At 36.4% G+C, this 23,340-nt stretch overlaps 1 protein-coding gene across 3 annotated transcripts in view; it reads right to left on the bottom strand.

Moving 5' to 3' along the window:
• Positions 1-9,288: 9,288 nt before the first annotated feature.
• Positions 9,289-23,340, bottom strand: part of DIRAS2 (DIRAS family GTPase 2) — a 35,597-nt gene continuing 21,545 nt past the window's right edge. For 2 of the 3 annotated variants that reach the window (XM_027653129.1, XM_027653127.1), the window contains exon 2: positions 9,289-13,399. In XM_027653129.1, coding sequence (XP_027508930.1) covers positions 12,759-13,358 — 600 coding nt within the window. In that variant the 5' untranslated portion in view covers positions 13,359-13,399 and the 3' untranslated portion in view covers positions 9,289-12,758. Of the gene's footprint in view, positions 13,400-20,807; positions 20,888-23,340 lie in introns of all 3 variants that reach the window. The other variant, XM_027653128.1, reaches the window with a different exon arrangement.

The following is a 23,340-nucleotide window of genomic DNA, read 5'->3' as shown; positions in this document are numbered from 1 at the left end:
TATGCTTCTGCCTCTTTAAGTACTAATAAGACCTTATGCAAAATACAAAGCAGTTTCCCTGTGTTTCATGTACATTGAGGGAACCACGGTACAGCTCTTAATTTTTTCTAAAGTCTTAGAGTGTACATTTAAATCTTTATATAAAAAGTTGTCATTCTAATAGATACAGTACTTTTCCATAGCAAACTGACTTTCAAAGCTGTAGGTAATTATATTTCATAGCCAAGCATAACTAAATATAGCCAACAGAATACAAATTTTAAGAAGAATAAATAAGAAATTTATGTACTCTAGCTTTTATAACTTTCTCTAAAAAAATAAAAAGCCCATTCACAAAATGGACAGTCTTTAATCTGCAACACTTTTTAATATGCTACACTGTTTAGTACAGTCTCAAGTGGAGTAGTGTATATCTCAAAATACCACATTATGTGTTTGAATGCCCAGGCTCAATGAAACATGGAAGGCATATATAGTGCATAACCTAGATTATTCAACCCACCAAGAATTTTTCTTTGCAGGAGAGAAAAAAGAACCATGCAAAGCAAGCCAGTAAAACCAAATGTGTATTTTCCCAGTCGACAGAAATATATCAGAATTAAAAATAAAAAATAATAAAAAATAATGTCCTCAAATTCCTTTTGAATCTTCCCCGTAAACGTAATTTCCTATCCAAGAGTGTTTAAAGATGGTAAGGAACAAAAAAATACTTTCACAAAAATCTAAGCCACCCAGTTATCAACCCTCTTGACAGATGATCAGTTTTCCAGATAGGGTATTTTTTTGTTTTTACTGGTTTGTTTTGTTTTTTTCAATGAATCTTTCATGATTAATCTCCATTTGAGATTGCTTGCTACACTAATCGTATTGTCCATATGGCATTGAAGTAATTTATAGAGTACTAAGATTCTTATTCAACCATGCTTCAGATTTCTCATAAAATAAATCTACCATCATTTTTGCTGGAAAAAACATTTGTGATTCATAAAATGACTAAAGCCCATCTATTTTTCCTCATATCTGGAAAAATAAAAGATAATAAAAAAACCCTGAAAGTAGTCCTCTGGCAGATACACTTCTTTGTGCAATGATGAACTAAAGGGTAAAAAATGCAGTAAAACATGATTTTTCCTGCCCACACTGCTGTCAGTGTGGCAACTTCTACTGCCAGGTGGGGATTTTTCTCCTACACCATAGTATGTCCAAATGCCAGAAAAAGTCCATTATCAGTCTGAACTGAAATTTCAAGCATATAACCCAACGGTTATAACAGACTGGTATCTTTTGAAAGTGAAGTTCACAGAAAAGAGCAAACTAACCCTAATATTATACTGCCAGAATATTTATGCTTTGCCTTTCTAGAATATCACAGAACCACAGAATATTCAGAGTTGGAAGGGACCCACAAAGGTCATCGAGTCCAGCTCTTGAATGGATGGCCCATAAAGGGATCAAACCCATGACCTTGGTGTTATTAGCACCATACATTAATCAGCTAAGCTTATCTCAGGGTCAATATGTTTTCCTGTCAACTTTTAGATAAAAAGTGCCGGGATAAGAGAGTATTGGTCACATTTAAGATTATGTATAGTGTCTGTAGCATATAGAGGTTTTTTTCTTGTTGGATCATATGTTTTTAGCAGGATGAGTAAAAAGGGAATATTTAAGATGTTAATCTTACCTGATAAAACACAAAACCCCATGTTAAAATCACAGATGATGAGGATTTTGTGCCATATATGCAGTTACAGTAGCACAGAAACTCTAATGTCTGAAGAAAGCAACCTTTTGTGAATTATTTTCTCCTGTAGCCATAGGGGTGGGTGAAGAAAGATGGAAAACAATTACTAGCTGTTATGAGAATCTCCCAGGAAAAATTAGTCTTCTGTTTACTTGAGGGGAAAACAAAAAGACAAAAACCTGAAAACCATGCATATAGTTCGAAAGAAAAACAAGCATTAAAAATACTCTGTTGGAGCTGCCTTTGTGTCTCTGCCTATGAGCTGTCCTCAGTCATTGGGATAGATCACAAGTAATCAGACTGGTGAGGACTTTCAGGATGTGTCTAGGGGCCATATCAGCAATGTTACTGCTATGAGTGTCTCTCCCATTACTGGGTGTTTTCATCCACCCACCAGCTGCAATGAGGGTAAAAGTATACAGATCCCTCAGTCAGTGTCTGTGCTCAGACTCCCTCTGGGTGCTTGTACCTGCTCTGACTACTGAAAAATTTGCAGAAGCAGATGTGCAACAGAGTTTTTTGTCCTCTTTTTTACTTACTTGCAGCACAGTTGTAGCCTGTTATGGCTCTTATCATATGGCTCTTCTGTAGTTGCCCAAACCATTTTTTGACCTGTTCAGCATGGATCTGGCTTTCTAGATGCCCTGTTGCTTCCACTGTTCTTATGATCTGCACATTTCTTAATCTGGAACCAAAACTGGAAATTACACTTTGAGGTTTCACCAGTTGGTTGAAGTGTTTTTTTTTTTTTAAAAAATTTCTTTTTCCTAGAAATACATTGATTTTATTTTGCTGATCTTCTTTTTTTTATATTTCATAATCACTTACACAGAATCACAGGGTCACAGAGTGGATGAGGTTGGAAGGGACCACGGTGGGTCATCTAGTCCAACCTCCCTGCTCCAGCAGGGTTATCCTGAAGCACATAGCACAGGATTGATGTAAAAAGTGATATAAAATATTATGCTGTACATATCTCGTTCACCAATATCAACAGAAATTGCTTATATCTGATCATCTTAATATTGAAATAGAAAAAATAAAGGGAAGAAGTTCAGTATATAGTTTTCACTGAAGGTCATTGGTTGTTGTTATTCTTAGAAAGAACATTCATTGTCTTTGTTCATCACTGATCATTCATTGCGGCACTTTGAAAGCTGCCTGGATGTCAAAGAACACTGAAATGTTCTTCCCAGTAGATCTAGGGAGTTTCACTTTTGTTAGTTGGAAATATGGTATTCCAAAAATCAGGCAAGCTGAGGTATTCCCACTGATTTGGGGGATTTCTATTTCTAATCCTAAAAAGTCACAGGGTAGGGGAAGTGGAGTGGTATCTACTTATTTATTTTAAAATAGACAGTCATCATCAAAGACCCAATGAGCTACTGGTCACTCAGTGCACATGTCCAGCCAATGAGCAAATCTAAGCCAAATCCTACTTTACTTAACTTGTTCTATTTCCCCCTACATTCTTTAAAGGATTCAACATTTGTTCTTTCATTCAGCATTCAAAGATGCCAATGTAATACTCTCTCTTTTCCCACTGATGGTGGATTAAAAGCAAAATCAAGACACACCATCATCTCCTGCAGGTAACTTTTACTATTCAATTGCTTCCTTTCTTTCTCACACCATGATGCAATTAAGACCTTTCATCATTTCAGTCTTTCCCCCAGTACAAAAGCAGCCATGTCAATGAAAACAAAAGTCAGTAGGTTTATGTTATTGTTCCTTTTGAGACTGAGATGAGAACTTAAAATTTTTTCCACAGGAAAACTGTCTTCAAATAGCTGCTCAAGAAAGCTTTCATTTAACATAACCTTTCATCTTCAAAGCTTTTTAAAAGAAAATCTCCTACAGAAAATACATAATTTATGCCATGCCTTAGAAAGCAAACAAAACTTGCTATCTGCAGCCAAAAATACTTTTTCTAACCTCTATGTCAGTGTCTACACTGGTACACACAGTGATAAATCCCATTACTGCATGCCTGTGAAAGAGGGGTTGCCTACAGCCTTCAAAACAGCAGTAGGGCAATAGAGTTTGATGGACTGTAGGGTGAAGAGAGTGACCAGAGGTATCGGCTGCCTGGGGTGGGGAACACGTCACGATGGCTCTGGTGTAAGCAGTAGTTTGTGGTATGCTCAGCAAGAGTGGCCTGTGCTTGTGTAGTGGTCTGTTCTGGAGCCTTCTGCAGGTGACTTACATAAAAATTCAGAGGAAGTGAGGAGGTCCTGCAGATTTCTTCTCAAGCAAGCTCAGAGGATTAGGAGTACACCCCTCCCACATTTCCCCTGTGTCTCCTACGGGTTCCTCTGTGGTGGTGTCATCATCACAGAAGAGCTGTAGTCATGTCAACAGCTGAGGGGCTTAGAAAATGAAGTTGGAAGGAGTGAATTATTTAATTTTGCCACCAGAGGATTTTGAAATGAGAGCATGAGAACCAAGGGAGTGTACTGACATGTCCAGTCGGAACAGATTTTCACCTAATGCTGTAAGTTTGGAAGAGACGACAGGCTTTGAAAAAATGGCAGCTGTTCTATAAAACAATATTAAAAAGACACAGAGAAATTAAATTTTCACTGCAGATGTTTTGTAAGTCTCCTGCATCTTCAAGAAAAAAAAAAGTTGCTCCAGTATATGAGAGGAATTTGAACGCTAGGGTATTGGTCATTTTGCTACAGATCAAAAAAAAAGTCTGAGTTAGAGAAAGGAAAAGAAAAACATTTCCTAAAAGTCTCCCTTTGTAGCTTACAAGATTAACTTTTTCTTGGTTTGGTAGTTTGCTATACCAAAAAAAAAAATCAACAATTTTTACCATAGAAAGCAAAACTCTTCAGTTTGTTCTCACATCAGGTCCATTGTTACCACACCAAATACAGTGCTATTGAAAATAAACTAGACAACATAGGGACAAATTTATTACAAACAAAACCAGGAATGAGTTTGGCCTCTGGCATTCAGAAAAAATTGAACTTGCCCATACTTCCATGTACTTGAAAGTTAAAGCACATGCTAAGTCTGTTCCTACTCAAACTTCTAGACTGTGCTCTAAAATACCCATTTTAGTGACAGTTCAAACCATAAAACATATTTGTGGGGGAAAAGAATGACTAATACTGTCTCTACAAATGCCTGTTAAATTATTCTCTTGAACTTCAAATTCTAATTACTATTAACAGTACTTTGAAAATCTCTTGCTGAAAATAGACCTGATATGGAAGTTTCTTTTCCTAAACTAACTCATATTAAAAGACCCAGTAGAACATACTAATATCAAGCTTTTGAGGAAAAACAGGTTAAAGAAATCATCACAATAAATAAAATACAGTTTCAACTACTAGCTTGCACTTAACAATACATTGTCTTTCTACATCTGTATAGTACAGAATAATATATTTTCTTGACTTCAACACAACATTGATTTTTTTTTAAAATTAAATAATCCAGGTTCCGTAAACAGTTTAAAGCAGTGCTGTGTAGCCTAATTGACCCAGCAATGTTTAGATCATGGTAACTTTTGAGAGATGCAGCACACTTTATGTGCTGTTATGTAACTGACAGGCTATTTTTGTTTGGTTTGGGGTTTTTTTTCCATGGCAATAATTTAACAGAGTGGTTGCTCACCGACCACTCCGGTTACCTTATTACTACACTATTTTGAGTTGTTTTCTAGTAAGTAATAAATAAATTAAAATTGTCCTCTGCCATAGTGGCTTAATGGTGCTTTTGCAAAATGGCATCCAGCTTTTGCTGCTACGTAAGCAAAAGACCATGAAACGATTAGGTGCAGCTCAAACTTTCAGAACGAAGCCAATCTTAGATTCAGATTTGAATTTGAAAAGAAACACTCTCTTTCTTCCCTGCCACCTCCTTTTTCCTATTTCTTTCTATCTCTCTCTCTCTGCCTCACATTTACTGTTAAATAAAATCCATACCACTATTTTAGCATATGGTCTTGTTTGCACCTTAATTCAGGCAGAGGCATCTTTCTAACAATTTTAATAACTGGATCATAACAGCCAGCAAAAAGCATGGACAGAATTTAAGATTACTTATTTACCCCAACCTTTTTTTTTAATGTTCATATTGACTGCTACTTACTCTGAGTGATTGATCTGTGTCCTAATGGACTTTATTATTAGGGTAATTCCAAAAATATGCAATTGATTTTTTGCCTCCTTTGTTTCATCCTTCTTAAATATTATCATTGAAACTGAACACATTTACCCTCTCTCCACATTCAATATCCCAAGAAAAGCCACTTCTATAATTCTACCTCTCTCTTCTAACACAGTCTTTCACCATTTTTTGGTACATGAACATGCACTTCATAGAGCTACATATAAATATACTATTATATGGATGCTTACAGACATGTTTCTATAAAAGTATCCTGCTTTCCCTTGCTGCTGTATTGGGCTTCATTCTTCCAGTCATTTTTTTAATTCATTGTAAAAGGCAAGGCTTGACCAGTGTGAGGTTTGTAGAAGGAAAGGACCTGTTGTTCATACCTGTAGAGGTCATCTTACCTCATTGAGGAGAACATCTGTCTCTCTCCATGTAGTGGGAAAGAGGGCTGCCTGGACTAAATAGGTCTTGTGGCTTAACCCCAGCAGACAAGTGGGCACCACAGCAGCTGCTTGCTCACTCCCCCACTAGTGGGATCAGGGAGAGAATTGTAAAAGTAAAGGTGAAAAAAACCATGGCCGGTGATAGAGACAGACTGATAGGTGAGCAGGCAAAGCAAAACTGCAAGCAGAAGAAAAGCCACACAAGGAATTAACTCTCTGCTCCCCGTGGGCAGGGGTGTGTTCAGCCACCGCCAGGAGAGCACGGCCCCATCATCCCTAATGGTCACTTGGGAAGATAAAGCCCATCACTCTGAATTTCCCCCCTTCCTCCTTCATCACCCAGCTTCTTATATTGAGCATGACACTTTGTGGTATGGTAGGGTCCAGTTGGCATCAGCTGTGTCTGCTCCCAGCTTCTGGTGCACCCCCAACATCTTTTTATTGGCAAGATTGTGTTCAGCACACATCCAAAACACAGCCCATACTAGCCACTGTGAAGAAAATTAACCCTACTCCAGCCCAAACTAGCGCAAGAGGAAGGATAGAAGAGCTAAAACCCTGTGGCTAGTGAGTGTGTTCCCCTACATGGTCATACAAGTCAGCTATCCAGTGTAAAGTTGCTTTTATAAGGAGTTACAGATTTGAATAGATCACTGAGTGAGTAGCGATTGCTCTCCTTATACAACCTGCTTACTTGAGGCAACCTTGTGTCACCTCCCTGTGATGTCTGTAAGAACAGTCATCATTAATGCAGCTCAGTGTGATCAGTCAATATTGACTTGTTCTTTTGGAAAATACTTTCAGGGGTCCTCACTGATCTCCCAATTTTTTGAGAAATAGTGAGTTCTGTAAAATGTAAAATCTTCTGATGTTCCCATTTTCTGTGCTCCTACTTCCCCTCCCAAATTATAATTTTCCTACCTCTTTATCACAATGACCCAATTGTGCAGGGGACAGCTGGCTAGGAAAAATCTGGAATTAAATTCATATGCCTAAGCATACAGTGCCTTTGTAATGTGGTTATAAATTAATAAACAGGCCAACAGTCTTTTTAAAGGACCAATCTGAACAACAGCAGGAACTGAACCACCAAAGAAGGAAAGGAAATTCAAAAGGCAAAGGATCTTTACAGTAGCTCTGGACAAAAGCTGCTGTATAGCAGATATATGTTAAAGTGAAACAGTGCCTCAGTGCTCTCCCCACCTCTCTCTGAAAGCTAAAGTAGAATAACTTTTTTCATCTTACATATTAAATAAAGATATTTGCCATATGACTCTTATAAAAGAACACCTCTTACATTTCTTTATTTCCCACTTTCTCTACTGAAATTAATAAAGTACTGTGGTAATTTCCATGTGACAGACACCGTCATCCACAGCTTTCAGAGCATCAGGTACGGAACCTGGCTTGAGTTTTGAGGTGGATTGTGATGTGCACCACTCACAGCACCTGCCAGGCTGCACTTTGATCTGAGAATCTGAAACTAGAGATGCTCTTGTAGGATCCATTGTGCGCCACTTCTCAGCATCTGAGTGTGACATACATACATCAGACTGAACAACAAATCTTCTTTTGCCCTTCAGTTTCATTATGATTGCAGTAGAACCACAATAACTCATTATAAAAAGTAGCACTTAGATCAAGATAAATTATATGAAAGAGGCTAAACGTTTTCTCTATACCCTTTATTCCTCTGGTTAATTTAGAAGAGATTCTGGGTCCTTCGCAAAGAGCATCCAGGTATGTACTTTCAAAGGTACTCAAGCTCAGCTCTCCCTCTCTTTGCAGTTTTAGTGGAGCTGGACTTCAGACACACTTGACTGCACGAAATAAATTTGTGGATTAATCAGAAAATGTGCACAGAAGGTGGGTGAGAATGCCAATTAAAATGCCGATGAACTAAATGTGACAAGTGTGCACGAGTTTGAATGAGGGGACGTGTTAAAAATGAAAATATTTTCCACTGGGAAACAGGAGTAGTAACAAATGACCAAAACAAAATTGAAGGCTGACAAAATTTTGTGATGCTTCTGGTGTTTCCGTGGAATATGATACGGTAAACATTTGTAAAGCAATTAGTGACTGAATAGTGCAAAACTCAGGCCACTGAATTGGCACATCCACTGTTGTACAGTAGGCTGTAACAGAACCAGGACAAAGCATAGTAAATGATGGCACATTAGAAGACCAAAAAAAAAAAAAAAGGAACAATAGGGATTAATAAGAGTCCTGGGGTGTTTATTACTAAAAATAAAATGCTTCTTGGACTGCCATGTGCAGGGAGGTGAAATCTGTAATAAATACTCGATATTTCATCACTGGTTCAAATGCCTATCAACATACATAAGTATTCAAGCTTGTTTTTTGATTCCTTTCTCAGTCAAATATGAATTATTACTTACAAGAAGAAATAATTGTTTAACTGAACTGCTGCTACTGCATCTTCCGTATTGCAAGAAGTGTTAAAATATCATATTTGCCATCTTTTGCAACAAGTGGTGATATAAAATGCAGTAGTAGTAAATTTGCAAAAACATCAGGAATTTTATAGAAATGAGGAGCAATAGCAGGATCCATATAGCAAGTTTCGATTTTTCACAAGCACAAAGTTTTATCTGTCATTATTTTTAAGTAAATATTAAGATATAGATTAGCTTTTCAAATTATTTTGATTTTTGCTGGCCAAAAGGAACACCCACTGATAAACTTTTTTGGGCAGTTTTTACGGAAGGTAGATTGCTTTGAAAGGTAGGTATTTGCCACAGTATAATAAAGGAAAAGTAAATATTGGATAAGATAATACTGGTCCAATTCACTCAGGACGGATTTGTATAGCTGAAGGCTCTGGGACTCCGCCTAGCATGTAAGAAACTGTTTAGATTAAAGAATTGCCTTTACAACTTTTAAAAATATGTACTATACTTACGAAACAAATACAACACAGGCATCGACAAGACTTCTTCTAAACTTATGTTTAGATTTAAAACTTTATTTTGTATGTTGAGAACATCACCACACACATGGAAACTTGTAGGCACAAATTACTTCATATCCAGTTTTCAAATAAAACAATTGCTAATGAAATTGCAACAACACATTTTCATGATAACTATATACTTAATATTTCACATACACATATAAAAATCATGCATTTTAAAGATTCATTTTGGCTAGATCATATTTTCTGGGTGCTAAAATTCACTGCAGACCTTACATATTTTAAATATTTTTTACATACTTTTTAAAGAGATTATTATACTGATGCCACATTCTCAAATAAAACACAAAATGTAATAAAGCTGTATATTTTCTTTATTTACCTTATATTTTTCTGTATTAAAAAAAATAATTCTATAAGTAATAGCAAAACAAATGTTTTCAACCAGCTCACACATATGCAAGATATGTAAAATCTAATAATATAAACTAGGATGGCAATGCAAGGGTATAAAATATCTTCTCTTTTGAGACTGTGGTCCTTGAGTAATATTGCTTCTGTACTGGCCTTGCTTTTATACATGCAAGTCCATGAAATACTTCATGGCTTATAATGTAGCAAGTGAGGAATCAACTGGAAACTAAAGGAAATGGTCCTCAAGCCTAACATTGGCAGCTACTAGTTTTATTTCCATATTTACCATACAATTACTCTTTTCTTGCTATGAGGCACATTCAGAAAAAAGTCCAGGGCCAAATTTCAGCCTGTAATATCTTTGCAGTCAGTACATTTTAAGTAATTTAGATCCCCTATATTGTACTTCTGCAAGATACTTTAGTATGTAAATTATTCCTCCAGTTAAAGAAATAATGTTAAAAGGTATATATAGCCTTTTTTTTTTTTTCTTTTTGATTTTCTATCATTATTCCATGCTGGCTGCTAAGGCATGTGCCATGCATGATGACCTTTGGCACTGGTGTGTTAGCATCTGTGGGCAACCTCTCTAATTTTGATCTTTGTATGCCTCCTTAAGGTTGATCATGCTTTTTTCCCAGCTTCATCCATGGGATCGAATGCTGTGATGTTGAGTATCATCAGCAATTTTTTTTTACACCGTCAATGTATAAACATTTATAAAAGTCTTACCAAACATAGTGCTTTTAAATGCTTTGCATCCCTGATCTGGAAATACTGTTTGATTCATTGACAGACAGTTGAGAAAGATGCACCTGGCTGTGTAAGCCAAACCAGGCTTCTTTATGTGTTTCAGAAACTATTTAAGAATGTGAAGAGACAGTCTGACAAAACACAGAGTGAGCACTGAACTGGGGCAGAGGAGATCTGCTTTTGTTCCTGGATCTGCCACTAACCTACTGGGCAACCTATGTGCAGTTGCTTCCTCTCTTCATGCCTCACTTTCACCACCTGAGAAGTTAAGATAATGATGCTGTCCTTTTTGCAACGTGCTTTGAGATTTATAGAGAAAGAGTGTTGTGTAAGAGCCAGGAATTTGTTGTCAATGAAGAATCTTAGCTTTTTTCCATGCTCTTTACAGTTTTCTCTTCTAATGCAATGAAGTAAACACGCACAAAAAAAGTCTTTCTGAAATGAGTAGCAGCTTCACACTTGATTCTACTGGTGCCAGAATTTCTTCTGAGTGAATGACAAAAGCTGTGCTCCTCTCTAGACAGTGCTAATAGCAATTCTTCCCCAAAGAAATGTGTATCGTCACTCTACTTGCGAAATATCTACACATTTGTTAGAAAGGTGGAAGTTAAGCAAGCAATAACTCTGAGAGAAACAAGGCAGCAATTTTTAATGCAATTACTGCATTTGAGCATCTCCTGGAAGGTGTTTATAATGCAAAAGCATGCATGCTAGTAATATTAGTGCTTGACTTCATTTTCCCATGTTTCTTGACATAAACATTTACTAAAAGTATGGTAGGCTTTTTTATTGGTTCAAAGCAGTTCCTAAGGTGCAAATTGTGACTTCTGCAATTTTAATGTGTCCCTTAAAAACTGTATGTGCTTATTTTATGTTAGATGGCCTTTGTTATCAGTAGGATTCACACTTCAGTCATTCATATTAGTTTTTAAAAAAGCTTTGGAGAGACATCCAGGAAAGCTCACATTTTGTACAATTCTTCCCCTTTCAAAGGTTTTGAGAACAGTAATTTCCCCTGATAGAGTGTTTTAAATATTTTCTTTTTCTATTCTGAACTTTGCATTGCATTGTAACACAGTACTGACTGCAACCCTTAGTATGCCAAATCCTGTAGTGCTTATCCCAGAAAATCTTCTCTTAGAGGCTCCAGTGGGCCCTAACTCCAGATATAGGATTTGGTTCTATAAATAGTCACAGCAGTTCAAATAATGAATTTAAATGGCAAATATAAAACTCTTCAGACAATATAAAGGCAGTAGATCTAGTAGTGCAGAAACATAACCCCATTCTGATTGGAATATGGTAATGTAAAGAAGCATCACTCATCTAATCTGATAAATTGAATAAAAACTTTGTATCCTGCATTGACCCCTGTCCAAGGGTACCACCAGTTCACCAGTTCAAAAGACATTTCATTCATTCATTCATTAATCAATCACACCATGTGTTCATTTAACCAGCAGCAGCATTTGAATCGAGTCTTTCCCACAGTCTTTTTAGGGGTCTCCCTAGTCAGTCCTCCCTGGAGAAAGCTTTCTGTTTGTATATGTACACCATTTTTATACAATCTGACATTCTCCACAGGCAAATGTCTGTTCTGAAACATATTTGGGCCAGAAACACAGGTCATTCTTGAAGCAGTGAGTCCAGAAAAGCAAATGATCTCCACCTCTCCTGCAGGGACTGCCTTTTTGACAACCTTCAGTTCAAATTCTGCATCCCACCAGAAAGAAATATCATTCTGAAGGGTAGAGATAATATCTGTTCCTTTTACCTGCTATACCCACACTTCCTTTTACTGTGCAATAGTTCATTTATTTGGCAGATCCAAGACTCTCTTATGCACACTCTCCACCAGTCAGTAGTGAAAATGGCACAGAATTTTTTGTTTACAGCATTCTTAAAGAAAATAATTAATGCCACCCAGAATTTATTTGTATGTTCTAGGTTTCTTCACAACTATTTTTTTTTATTTTCTTCTGACATTATACAGTGCTTTCTCTTGTAGTTATATGCAAATGAAAATATTATTAAGTTGACTTTCCAAATCTTTCACATTATGCGTGTGAATGATGAAAATTCTTCTTTTCTGTAAATTACAAAATTAGGTATCCTGGGGCATCTTTCCCTTTCTTCCTGATTTATTTTCATTGAGTACATGCTTTTTTATTTGTTGATTTTTTTCATAGCAACCACAGTATCTCATTTTTTCAAATTCTGAAGCTTTCTTCCAGAACAGATACTAATAAATAGGATCTTGCATGGTTGTTTGGTGTCTGTAGGTTTTACATGCTTGTTCTCAGGTGGGACTTCACAGCTGACTTCTGACAATGCAATTTCACATCACCACGCATTTGCCTTTCAGCTTCTCCTTCCTTTTCTGCTGCTTGCTTTTTTTGCCATCAATCTGCAAACTCACAGTCCTGCGTTTCTCCAGGTTGAGCAGCTCTTGGAACAACTCTTTCACATTGTGGTTCGTCTTGGCAGAAGTCTCCATGAAGGCACATTTCCACTTCTTAGCCATGGCTTCTCCTTCGCTGCTCTCCACCTCTCGGTTTTGGTTCTCGTCGTTCTTGTTCCCCACCAGCATTATTGGAATGCTTTCTATGTCTCCTTTAATCTGACATATTTGTTCATAGATTGGCTTGAGTTCCTCCAAGGACTGCCTGCTGGTGATGGAGTAAACCAAAATGAAGGCGTGTCCTTTAGAGATAGAAAGACGTTGCATGGCTGGAAATTGATGGCTCCCCGTGGTGTCGGTTATCTGCAAGGTGCATATGCTCTTATCACAGCTGATCACCTGCCGATAGGTGTCTTCAATGGTGGGGATGTAGCTCTCCCTGAAAGTGCCTTTCACAAACCTCAAAACCAAGGAACTTTTGCCCACTCCGCCAGCTCCGAACACGACTACCCTGTAGTCGTTGCTTTGCTCAGGCATGTTTCCCTGTGTGCCACTTGGTCAGCTAGGGGGGAAAAATTCTAGGGAAGAAAACAACAAAAGCAAGAAGACAGATATTAATACAGGTAACATGTGAAGAGTGCACGTTGTCATATCTTTCCCAATAAGAGAAAAAAAATGTGACATAATTGATGGCATACCAGCTGTAGTAATTTAAGAAGATTTGCAGAGGGTTACAGAATGATTTTTTTCAGGAGTAAATTTAGGGTTTGCAATCTAGTCTGGTAACAAAAGACCTTCTTCATCACTTCATGGCTGATTATAAATTAATATCATGAGTTTCAGCATTCTTTCTACTGCACTGATATCCGCAGAAATAAAAAGTTGCATCTGGGCATTTCAACAAGGCCAAGACCTGAACAAGCTGTACAGACTGAATTACTCTTCTGTCTCTAAAACAGGTTTTCTTAAATCATACTTGAAACATGTTGGCGTACGAGTGCATACAGTCAATTACTCTGAATATGCTGTATCTTCAGTAGTTGCAGAATTTATCTCCACTACAACTGAACAACTCTTTTTGAGTGACAACAAAGACATACTGGCAGATTATTCATCAGTAGCACAAGTAGGCTTTGTTTTTAAATCCATGTGAGCTCTACTTCAATGTGTTTTTCCACTTGCATTTCAGATCAGAGAGTACATTTTGATAAACTCAGATTGCTCACATTCAGTCTGCCTTTTCATTCTAATATTTATCTTGCAATAGAGGACATTTAACATGACACGTTACACTTATCAGAGAGGTCGTGCAGTCATATTCATAACATTTTTAGTGGCTTGTATTGTAAAGGCTCAAAGGTGCATATATCAAAGGTCACAAAATTCTGTGATTCCTCAGGTAAATTCCCCTTGACAAAACCCGCCTGCAAACAGTAGGACCACAAATATTGGCATAATTGTTAAATAACAGAAATGGTAAAGTTTTCAGGTGTTTACAAGATGTAGCTGTTTTAGAATTCATTGAAATAAATGTGAAGAGGATTTTGCCCTCCCATTAGCAGCAGCTCATTAGGTACACAGCACATACAAGTCTTTTTCATATTTAGTGAGATTTGAGCAAATAAACACTAAAAAATTGAACCCTAACATTGAAGAGAATCTAGGATATTGTTACTTTTCAGACCAGATTTAGATGTATAACAGGTGCGTGCAGGACAAACTGCAAAACTTGCTGAATCTGTATTTGTTCTTAAGAAAATTAGCTATTTTGAAAGATAACCTCACCCAAGTGCCTTAATGGCACCGAGTGACTAAATCTGCCTGTTACAATTTTGCCTGGGTAGCAGTAAATCAAGAACAACCCCAAGGAATTTCCTTCCTCTGAAGGAAAGCCTTCAAGATAGTTCTTCAATGCACCAGAAGGAGTAATTGCATTGCTAGGTGGGGTCGTACCTGTCTAGCAGCAGGAGAATAGTGATGCCCTAGAGATATGACCTTATCTCCGTTGCAATCTCACGTCCAAATTTTTGCTTCTGCATTTTGATGCTGTTGCTGGCTTGTGCCACTTCAACTCAAGCTATGGCAACCCATGCTGCACTAATGTCTTCATTTTGTTGTTTGAGCATACCCTGATTTTGTTATCCTTCTTGTCCAGGGCATCCTATGCTGTCCTAATTCTAATGTCTGAGTAAGCTGAAAACATCTGTCTTTACACAATGTGTTGTGTGAAAGAGTTGTACATCCTCATTTGCCATAGGACAGGCAGAATAACCAGTGCAACGGGGCCTGCTGATCCCAAGGCAAAGTGGAGAGCTGTCACACCTCTGCCTACCTGGCCTGGCTTCAGGTAGATGATGCCTAAAAATGGAAGAAAAATTCTCCAAGCAATATTAGTATAGATGAGGTAGAGAGCAGTTCTTCAATGAAAGCTTTCAGGTGCATGCAGTACCTCACAGAAGGTAGCTTCACCCCTTCCATCTCTCCTATGCTACAGTCACTGTCACTCTGAGACACTTGTTTAAATACAGGAAAGACAGATAAATAAGTGTATTTTTCTGGAAGCATTAAAGAAAATTGTTTTTTTGAGACCAGAATTCAAGGAATGGAAAGGGAAAGTAGCCTCAGAAAACACACTGGTGTTCGTATCTGTAGAAGAGGGAAAACCCTCTGAGGAATAAAGAATATGGGTGAGCAGCTCATGATGCTAAGAAAGAAATAAAAAAAGAAAACCAACACAAATCCACCAAATGAAGTAGCTAGAAAAAATTGAGGAGGAACAAGAGGAAGCTAGCAGAATGCTGTTTCACTGAGGATGAAACTGTACCTAAGAGCTGCAAACATGCAAATTCAGAGCAGTCACAGAGTTTATAGTTGTGGACGACTGCACAGAATGAGTTATCATAAGAATTATAGTTTAATAATTTCTTGTGAGCAAAAAGGCAAGAGAGGAAAACCTGGATATTCCACCTCAGAAGCAGCTTAAGCATTGCACATTCATATAATATGCAGCCTAAAAACTACGGGATGAGGAGAAAAAATGCACTAGGAAAATTTTTACTATGAAAATCAGTGAAATGTGGAGTAGAGAAATAAAATTTTAAAAGCTAGCTGAGTGTACTCCTGCTTTATTATGCTTTATACTTTGAGCATACTCAGAAACCTCTGAGAAATCTGACACATATGGTAGCCCAAAAGATAGAACAAATTGAAATGTGGCACTTCATGGCACGAAGAATTAAGCATACAAAAACTTCTAAGGGATCCTGAAATGGCATGGTAACAGTCCTCAAAACATAGCAAGCTATCGCGAAAAGGGAGAGTGTATATCTGTAGTGGGAAAAAAAAAAAAGCATTAATGGGCTTACATTGTAAAAGAGATTCCCATTAGACATTTGGAAAACTTTACAGTGGTAAGAAAAGCAGACCTATTGCTTAGGGAGATTTTGCAGACAGTCTTTAGAAATTACCATAGTATCAAAGGATAATTCCAGCTGGAAGGGACCTGAGGAGGTTTCTGGTCCAGCCTGGTGGTCCCAACAGGGTCAGCCACGAGACCAGGGAAGGTTGTTCTGCCCTGTCCAGGTGTGAAAATCTCCATCATTTATTTCCTACAGCCTCTCTGGGAAACACTGCTGACTTACTGACAGGATGACTTTTTTCCCGCTTATACCTGTCCTGCTCAGGAACTGAGAGGATAAAAAAATCCCAAAAAACAATCTCATGCATGGCTTTTTGATCACACTGAGGAGAAAGGATTCCCTATGTAAGCCTTTTATCATCTGTTGGTATTCTCTGTGTAGATCTGGTCAGAGTCTCCTGCAGTGAAAATTGTTCTGTATGTCTGTGGTGAGTTTGCACACAAGTGTTCATTTGTTAACTCTTTCCATACTGCCCTTTAGTTTGCTGATGTTCTTTGTCTTAAAATATGTTCGTGAAAGTACACAGCAGAACAAAATAAAGTATGTTCCATCAGTTTTCCATATTCTTGTCGGTGTAGGTACAGAAAAATTAACTTCATAGAAATCTGGGGTTTCAGATGTACAGGATCATTTCTGATTCATACTTATGAAAACCTGTCTCATAATCTGCACATAAAAAAATGCTTTTTACACATTAAAACTGACTTATTTGTAATAAAGCCTCATTTGCTGCTTTTGCTACTTTCACAACCTACATCAGTGGAAATTTACTGTCATCCTCTGAAGTGTCAGTTTATCAACACTATCCTCACTTGAAAAGGCAAAATACTTTCTATAGCATACATTGATACCCTTCATTTTTTAATTGTCTGATTGCAAAGTTCAGCAAATCACTGAGTCTGCACCTCTGCTGACAGGTCTGTTTTCTGCAGATGCTCTGTTAGCACAAGGCTCGAGTGGTTCAGCTACTGCAGGTGAACTTAATGGGCTATTCACAGGGACAAATCTCTGCCACCAATTCAAACTCAACTGCAGACCTTTGTGTTGGTCTGCATGCTTTCCCCATTTATTTCTGACATGCCAGGTGGAAGAACTGAAGGGCTGCTCTGACAGAACTCTGGTTCAAGGTCTGAGTTATTTTAATATAAAAATCAGTTATTTTATTATATAGTGGTAACAAAAATATGCATTTAAAATGTTTAAACAAAGTACTTCACATTATAGTTTATGTTCTTTATAGTACAAACTCATCATGTTCTTTGGCTGACTAATTACATGTAGGTGTATTAGAATTTACTAAATTGATGTTACTGATCCTGTACTTAACCACTGGATCTCCAGAGTTATTTTTAATTGGGTTTTTTTTCTTTTCTAATTCTTCTATCAATTGTATTTATAACTTGCCTCTTATGTTTGCATTTAAGCTATGGATAACATACACAATAAGAGGCAAAAGGCGCTGGATGGTTGAAAAATATCTTCCAAAAACTAATCTACTTAAATAACTACACTTAGAGTAACATGAGATGAGAATCTCACAGCTCATGAACTCCTTCAGGTAATACTTGAAAATAGGCACAAAAAAAATATCACTCACTCTCCAGTGTTTCCAGTCTTGGGTTTTGTTGCAAAAGATTTTCATCATGTTTGCATTGTTAGACTACCATGTAATCTCACAAATTTGTTATTTTTTTACTAGATGGTATCTTTTAGTATAGCATTCATTTTATAAAACAACGTCATTGCTTTCTGGAGTCAGAGGCTTTGATTACATCTTAACTGATTCAGTTTTTGAGGTTTTATGATGTCCTACTGAGATGTCAGTCTTGTGTCATATACAGCAATTTTCAGATGTTGGGTATTAATTTCCTGAAAACTCTTTTTCTTCAGGTAAAACCATCTCATGTCAGTCAGTGGTTTTTGTTGTTTTTTTTTGTTTGGTTGTTTGGCTGTTTGTTTTAACTCTAAGGTGACGTCTCTGTTTATATTGTCATTATTATCATGAAAATTCAATAAGGGACAAGCAATGTTTTTAGTTCAAAATCTTGCCTCAATTTAAATTAGCAGTCTTTCCAGGCTATCCAGCGATGGCATCACTATATGAAGATACAAGGTACAAGGTGAAGAATGTATCTATAATTAAGATGGATTTCAACATGGCTATAAGGTTAATGTCCATTTCAGCATATCAAATGTGAAAAATGTCACATTATTTTTATAAAATATAGAAAGAGACCTCTGCAAGGAGGTTTTGCTTGTTGCACACTATGTATAGAAGCAGGCATTCCTTGGGGAGTGTTTTCACTATATCTGCTAATGAACATGGACTTCAAGAATGGGGACTTTCCTACTTCCAGTGTCTTCAACTTTGAATACAAGATTGACTTTTACATTCTTTTTCTTTTCTTGGTTTCTTTGGTCTTTTCAAGTCAATGGAAATTTGGACACATTTGAAGACCAAATGTTAACTGTTAAAACAGCTCTTTCTTGCAACATGAGGTTCTAGTCCATATGGAAAGAACTTTTTTATTCTCATGCTGAACAAAATGTTCTTTGAAAGTCTGCTTCTTGATCAGCTAGTGTAAATCATGATTTTTTTCACTGCATAAATGTGGTAGCACTTTTAATTTATCTTGTTCTCGACCATAGCTGGAGAGAAAAGCATTTATAGCTTAATACTTTTTATCATCTGTCAGAAAGAAGGTGACCAAACTGAGTTGAAGAGAAAATGGCATCTTCTGAGGAGAAAACCAAAAACTCATGTGTCATAAATCTGCTGAGTTTACTTGACACACTGTCCTTATATGATATTTACTTGATCATCTCAAAGTAAAAGACAAAAGCAGACATTCTTCTTATTCAGTGTATTCGTAGAAAGCAAGAATTCAAACTATAAACTCAATTTATTTAAACTGAAACTGTTTCCATTTTTGACCTATGATTTCTACAATGTTGAAACTGTTTGAATTTGGACAGAAAATTCATAACTTATAAACTGGGTTGGACTGAGACAGAGCAGAAAGCTAAAACTGCTCTGGGTGACCAAAATGTCAAAAAAGTGTCGGCTTTGGAGGAGTTTGGACTGCTGTCCAAACTAGTGTTTGTTTTCAAATGTCCAAAAAAAAAAAAAAAAAAAAAGAAAAAAAAGAAGAAAAATAAAAATTGCTCTTTCTTTCCTTTCTTTTTCTTTTTTCTTTCTTTTTTTTTTTTTAATATATTTTGACCAAAGTATTTATTGCATTTTGGAACAGTTTTTTCACAACATTATAAATGTGTTTGCTACAGTACAAATATGGTGTAGGTTTCAAGCTGAGTATCAGAAACCAACTTCACAAAGTCTTTCAGAGAGGTTCTCTGAGAGGTTTCCTTCATGCTCCTGGCCTAGCACAGAAGAGAAACAGCAAGAACAGGAGTCTTTAAGAACAATTTGTGGCAAGTGTTTTTCTGTATTTACGGAGAGAGACTATTTGTATGTAAAGGAGGTAGAATACAGCCTGTATATTGGTCTGCAGTCACAGATGCTGTGCTCTGCTTTAGCAAACTGTCATATTGTCATCACGCCAACGCAGAAAATCTCATTCCCAAAACAATAGCTTTTCAAAATAGCTTTTCGTTTGAATCCCTATAAATTCTTACATCAAATGGAACCCCTGTTAAAATGAAAAATCTCAAATGAATAGTTGTCACAGTAGAGAAAATCTTTACTAGTTTCTGAAACTATGTTTTAAACTAAAGTGGTATTGCTTGTTAAAGAAGGTGAAACTGTCACAGAAAAATGAATGATGCAGAAGTAACTGTTGATTCCCTCCTTGGCTGAGGGTTCCTGTGCAGAAAATGCAGAAGGGGTTGGACCTGAACTAACAAAGAGCTTTACAAGTAGAAGTACACTGAAATTTTGTGCTCTGTTGCTATCTAAGAGCTTCCAGAACTAACCCTTGAGTAACAGGTATGTACTAATGAAACACTGACATAAAACAAGATTCAGTATCGTTGAACACAGTCACCATGCAAAAGAAAAAGCCTTTCTTTCATGCAGTAACAGAAACATTATGCTATATTTATCCAGGATGGACAGTTAGACACATTTACCACACCAAAAAAGCCGTACTTTCATGCAGAAATGGAAATAACATACTAAGTTCATCCAGGATGCACGGGTGTCCTATTGGTTGTCACTTCCTATTTAGTGGATTGGTTAATCTTAAAATTAAAAGTGGAGCATTTCATGACAGTTTCTGTCAAAATTCAGGATTTGTTTTAGGCATGTTAGATACTTCATTGACTTGAATAGAGCTATTCTTACATTTATTTATCTATTTGAGTATTTTGGTAAACCAGTGTCTTAAAGTGCTTATCATCAAAACTCAGAAGTCTTTGTGTATGTGTGGTTAGGTATTTGTGAATGGACACAGAGAAATAAAAATGTCAAGATAACAGCACTGTATTCAACTCCCTTTGGGACTGATTTTTTTGTAGTTTTCTTCCCAACTTAAACAAAATACTGTAGTTTTTCCTCAATTTTCAATAGATTTGATTTAACCAAGTAAAGAGAGAAAGATCAACTTACAATGTTGAATGTTTGCCTTTCAACAGGTAGGTCATAATGCCACTATGAGCAGCAGGCTTATAAACTGGAATTTTTCATTCCTATAAATGCAGAATCAGAGACTCAGTTTGACCTTCCAGCCCCTCTATTTTTTTAATAGTAGAATACTGCTTTGGCACTGAGGAATGACTTTACATGTCATAGTGAACTTCTGCTTCTCCAGATGTAGACTAGGCAAAATAAGTTCTGCACCTTATGGAAAAAGGTGTGGTTTTTAAGTTTTCCTGGATGGAGAAACTTAAAAAAGTACAAAGCACCAAAAAAATGCAAATCAAGAAAGAACGTTCTCCAAATAATCATTTTACTCTGGAGGGTTTGGATGATTCCATATATTGTGAGATTCATAACCATTCAGAGATAAAAATGCCAACATAAGCAGCCAGCTATTTCCACATAAAAGTGTGTATTTACACAGAAGAATAGTATATTCACGGAAAACTAATATGGAAAAAAAAAGTTCATTTAGCAAAAGAAACTGTATGAAGACTGGTGGCCCTTGTTCCTCTCACTGTAGCCCTCAATTCTGATGCTCTTACACAGCCCAAATAATATCCCACGCAAAACAGTGTAGCTTAAATTGGGAACGTTTTTGCAATTCCTTTGTTGTGCAATAAGTTGTGATTAGGATAATGCAGTGGATTTCAGGACCCAAAATGTCCCTGAAAAGTAATTAAATAATGCAGTACCATTGCTGATATGCTTTCAGACACTAGTAAGAAGACTGTTCTTCCACTCAATACTTCAAAAAGTTATGAAAACCAAAAGTTAAAGTATAACTTTGGGGTTTTATATGGCAATAGCAATTTTCTAATAGGAGTCTCTAAATGTTCGTAAGAAGCTATTTGTTATCTATAATGTGCAATGTATCGTAACCTGGTTTGGGGGCAAGTTGTATCTATTTTTCTTTTTACTCCAAAGAGTTGGAGTTTTCTTAACGATTTATTTGCAAATCTGCATCTCAGGACTTTCACAAACTGAATAATTTTCCCTACTGATTTTTTTTATTATTATTTTTAAATAGAAAATAAATTTCGTACTAATATTCATCATTGTCCCAAATTTCAATTGTTTTTGTTCTGAAGAAAGAAAGGTAGGTTAAACCCTTAAAGTAGTTTAGTCTCAATTCATGTTTCTTCTCCTTGTAGTATTAAAAAAAATTGTAAAAATTATATTCTGAATATTAAAAAACAATTACTCGGTAACACATGGCAGCATTTTCATGTTTGCATGAAAAAATTAGGAAAATTGTAATGTTATTTATTTGGGCCAACAGCAATATTTTAGCTAACATTTGACTATTTAGATTACTAACTTTTTCAGAATAGATAAAAGTTGTCATCTTAAATTTTCAGGGAAGAATACAAAATTAAATAAAAATAAATAAAAAAGAACAAGTGTTCTTTTCTTAGCTTCTGATTAATTTTAAGTCAGGATTACTGGACGTTTTGGGAAGGAAACAGCTGCAGTCCAGGAACGGATTTGCCCTTTTCATATGCTTGCTTTAATATTTATATATTTTAAATGAGGATGCTGAAAGGCTGACATGGCTTCACTGGAACTTGTTCAGATTCAACTAAAACCAATTTCATTGCCTGCGGTCAGGGTGATGCTGACTGAATTTTACTGCCATAGCATATTGCAGTCCTGCATAGCCAGAGAGACTGATTTTAATCTTGGATACAGAAGCTTAACATTCAACATAAAAATCATTTGCTCGAGGGGAGGTGGTCCTGCCCTCAATGTGAGTTGAAAGGTGCATTTGTCACAGTTTTGTCACACCCTTTTTCACATTTTCTTGTCTTCTTTTGATACCCATTTCAAGAATTATACAGTCATCAATATTTTTGGTTGAGAACTAATCAATACTTGTTTATTCAAAAAGGCAAATTAAAGCATGTTCTCTTTCAATTAATATGTACAGTTGCATTGTCACTCAGTGGGTCTTTTTCACTTCTTTTCCAGTAGTAAAGTGAGATAATTTAGTGCACATTTTAATGCCACAATAAAAATGAAGTGAAAGTATCTGTTCACTGATGCTTAGAAACCTTTGTTTGTGTGTAAAGTAAAAATACCAAATGGAAAAAAAAAATTTCCAGGATTTTTTTTTTTACTGGAACATTTATGGAAGTTTTTAATTTTAAAGGGAAATTCATATTGCTGATACCTATGTTTTACAAAACTGTGATTTTTCTTCTTTTACATAATATTGATAATTGCTCTATTAATCCTGGTAACATAAAATATTAAGGGGAAATTAACAAACATTTGAAATCAGCCCCACATACCAAGCTAAATGTCCCACAGTGAATACTGTTTCAGCTTAAATGTACAAATGACCCAACACTCACATACAGTGTGGGAGATGGAACAACTGAATGCAGCTTATTATGTATTACAGAACAGTTACTGAAGTCCACTGTGAGTTGAATGCAATTCAATGTAGTACATAAATCAAAAACATTAAAAAAAAAAAAGAAGGAAGAAAAGAGCATGT

Source organism: Corapipo altera, unplaced genomic scaffold, assembly GCF_003945725.1.
Source record: "Corapipo altera isolate COAL_440 unplaced genomic scaffold, ASM394572v1 61305, whole genome shotgun sequence".
Taxonomy (NCBI): Eukaryota; Metazoa; Chordata; class Aves; order Passeriformes; family Pipridae; genus Corapipo; species Corapipo altera.
Note: the sequence above shows the minus strand (reverse complement) of the source record. Positions and strands in the feature narration are given on the sequence as shown.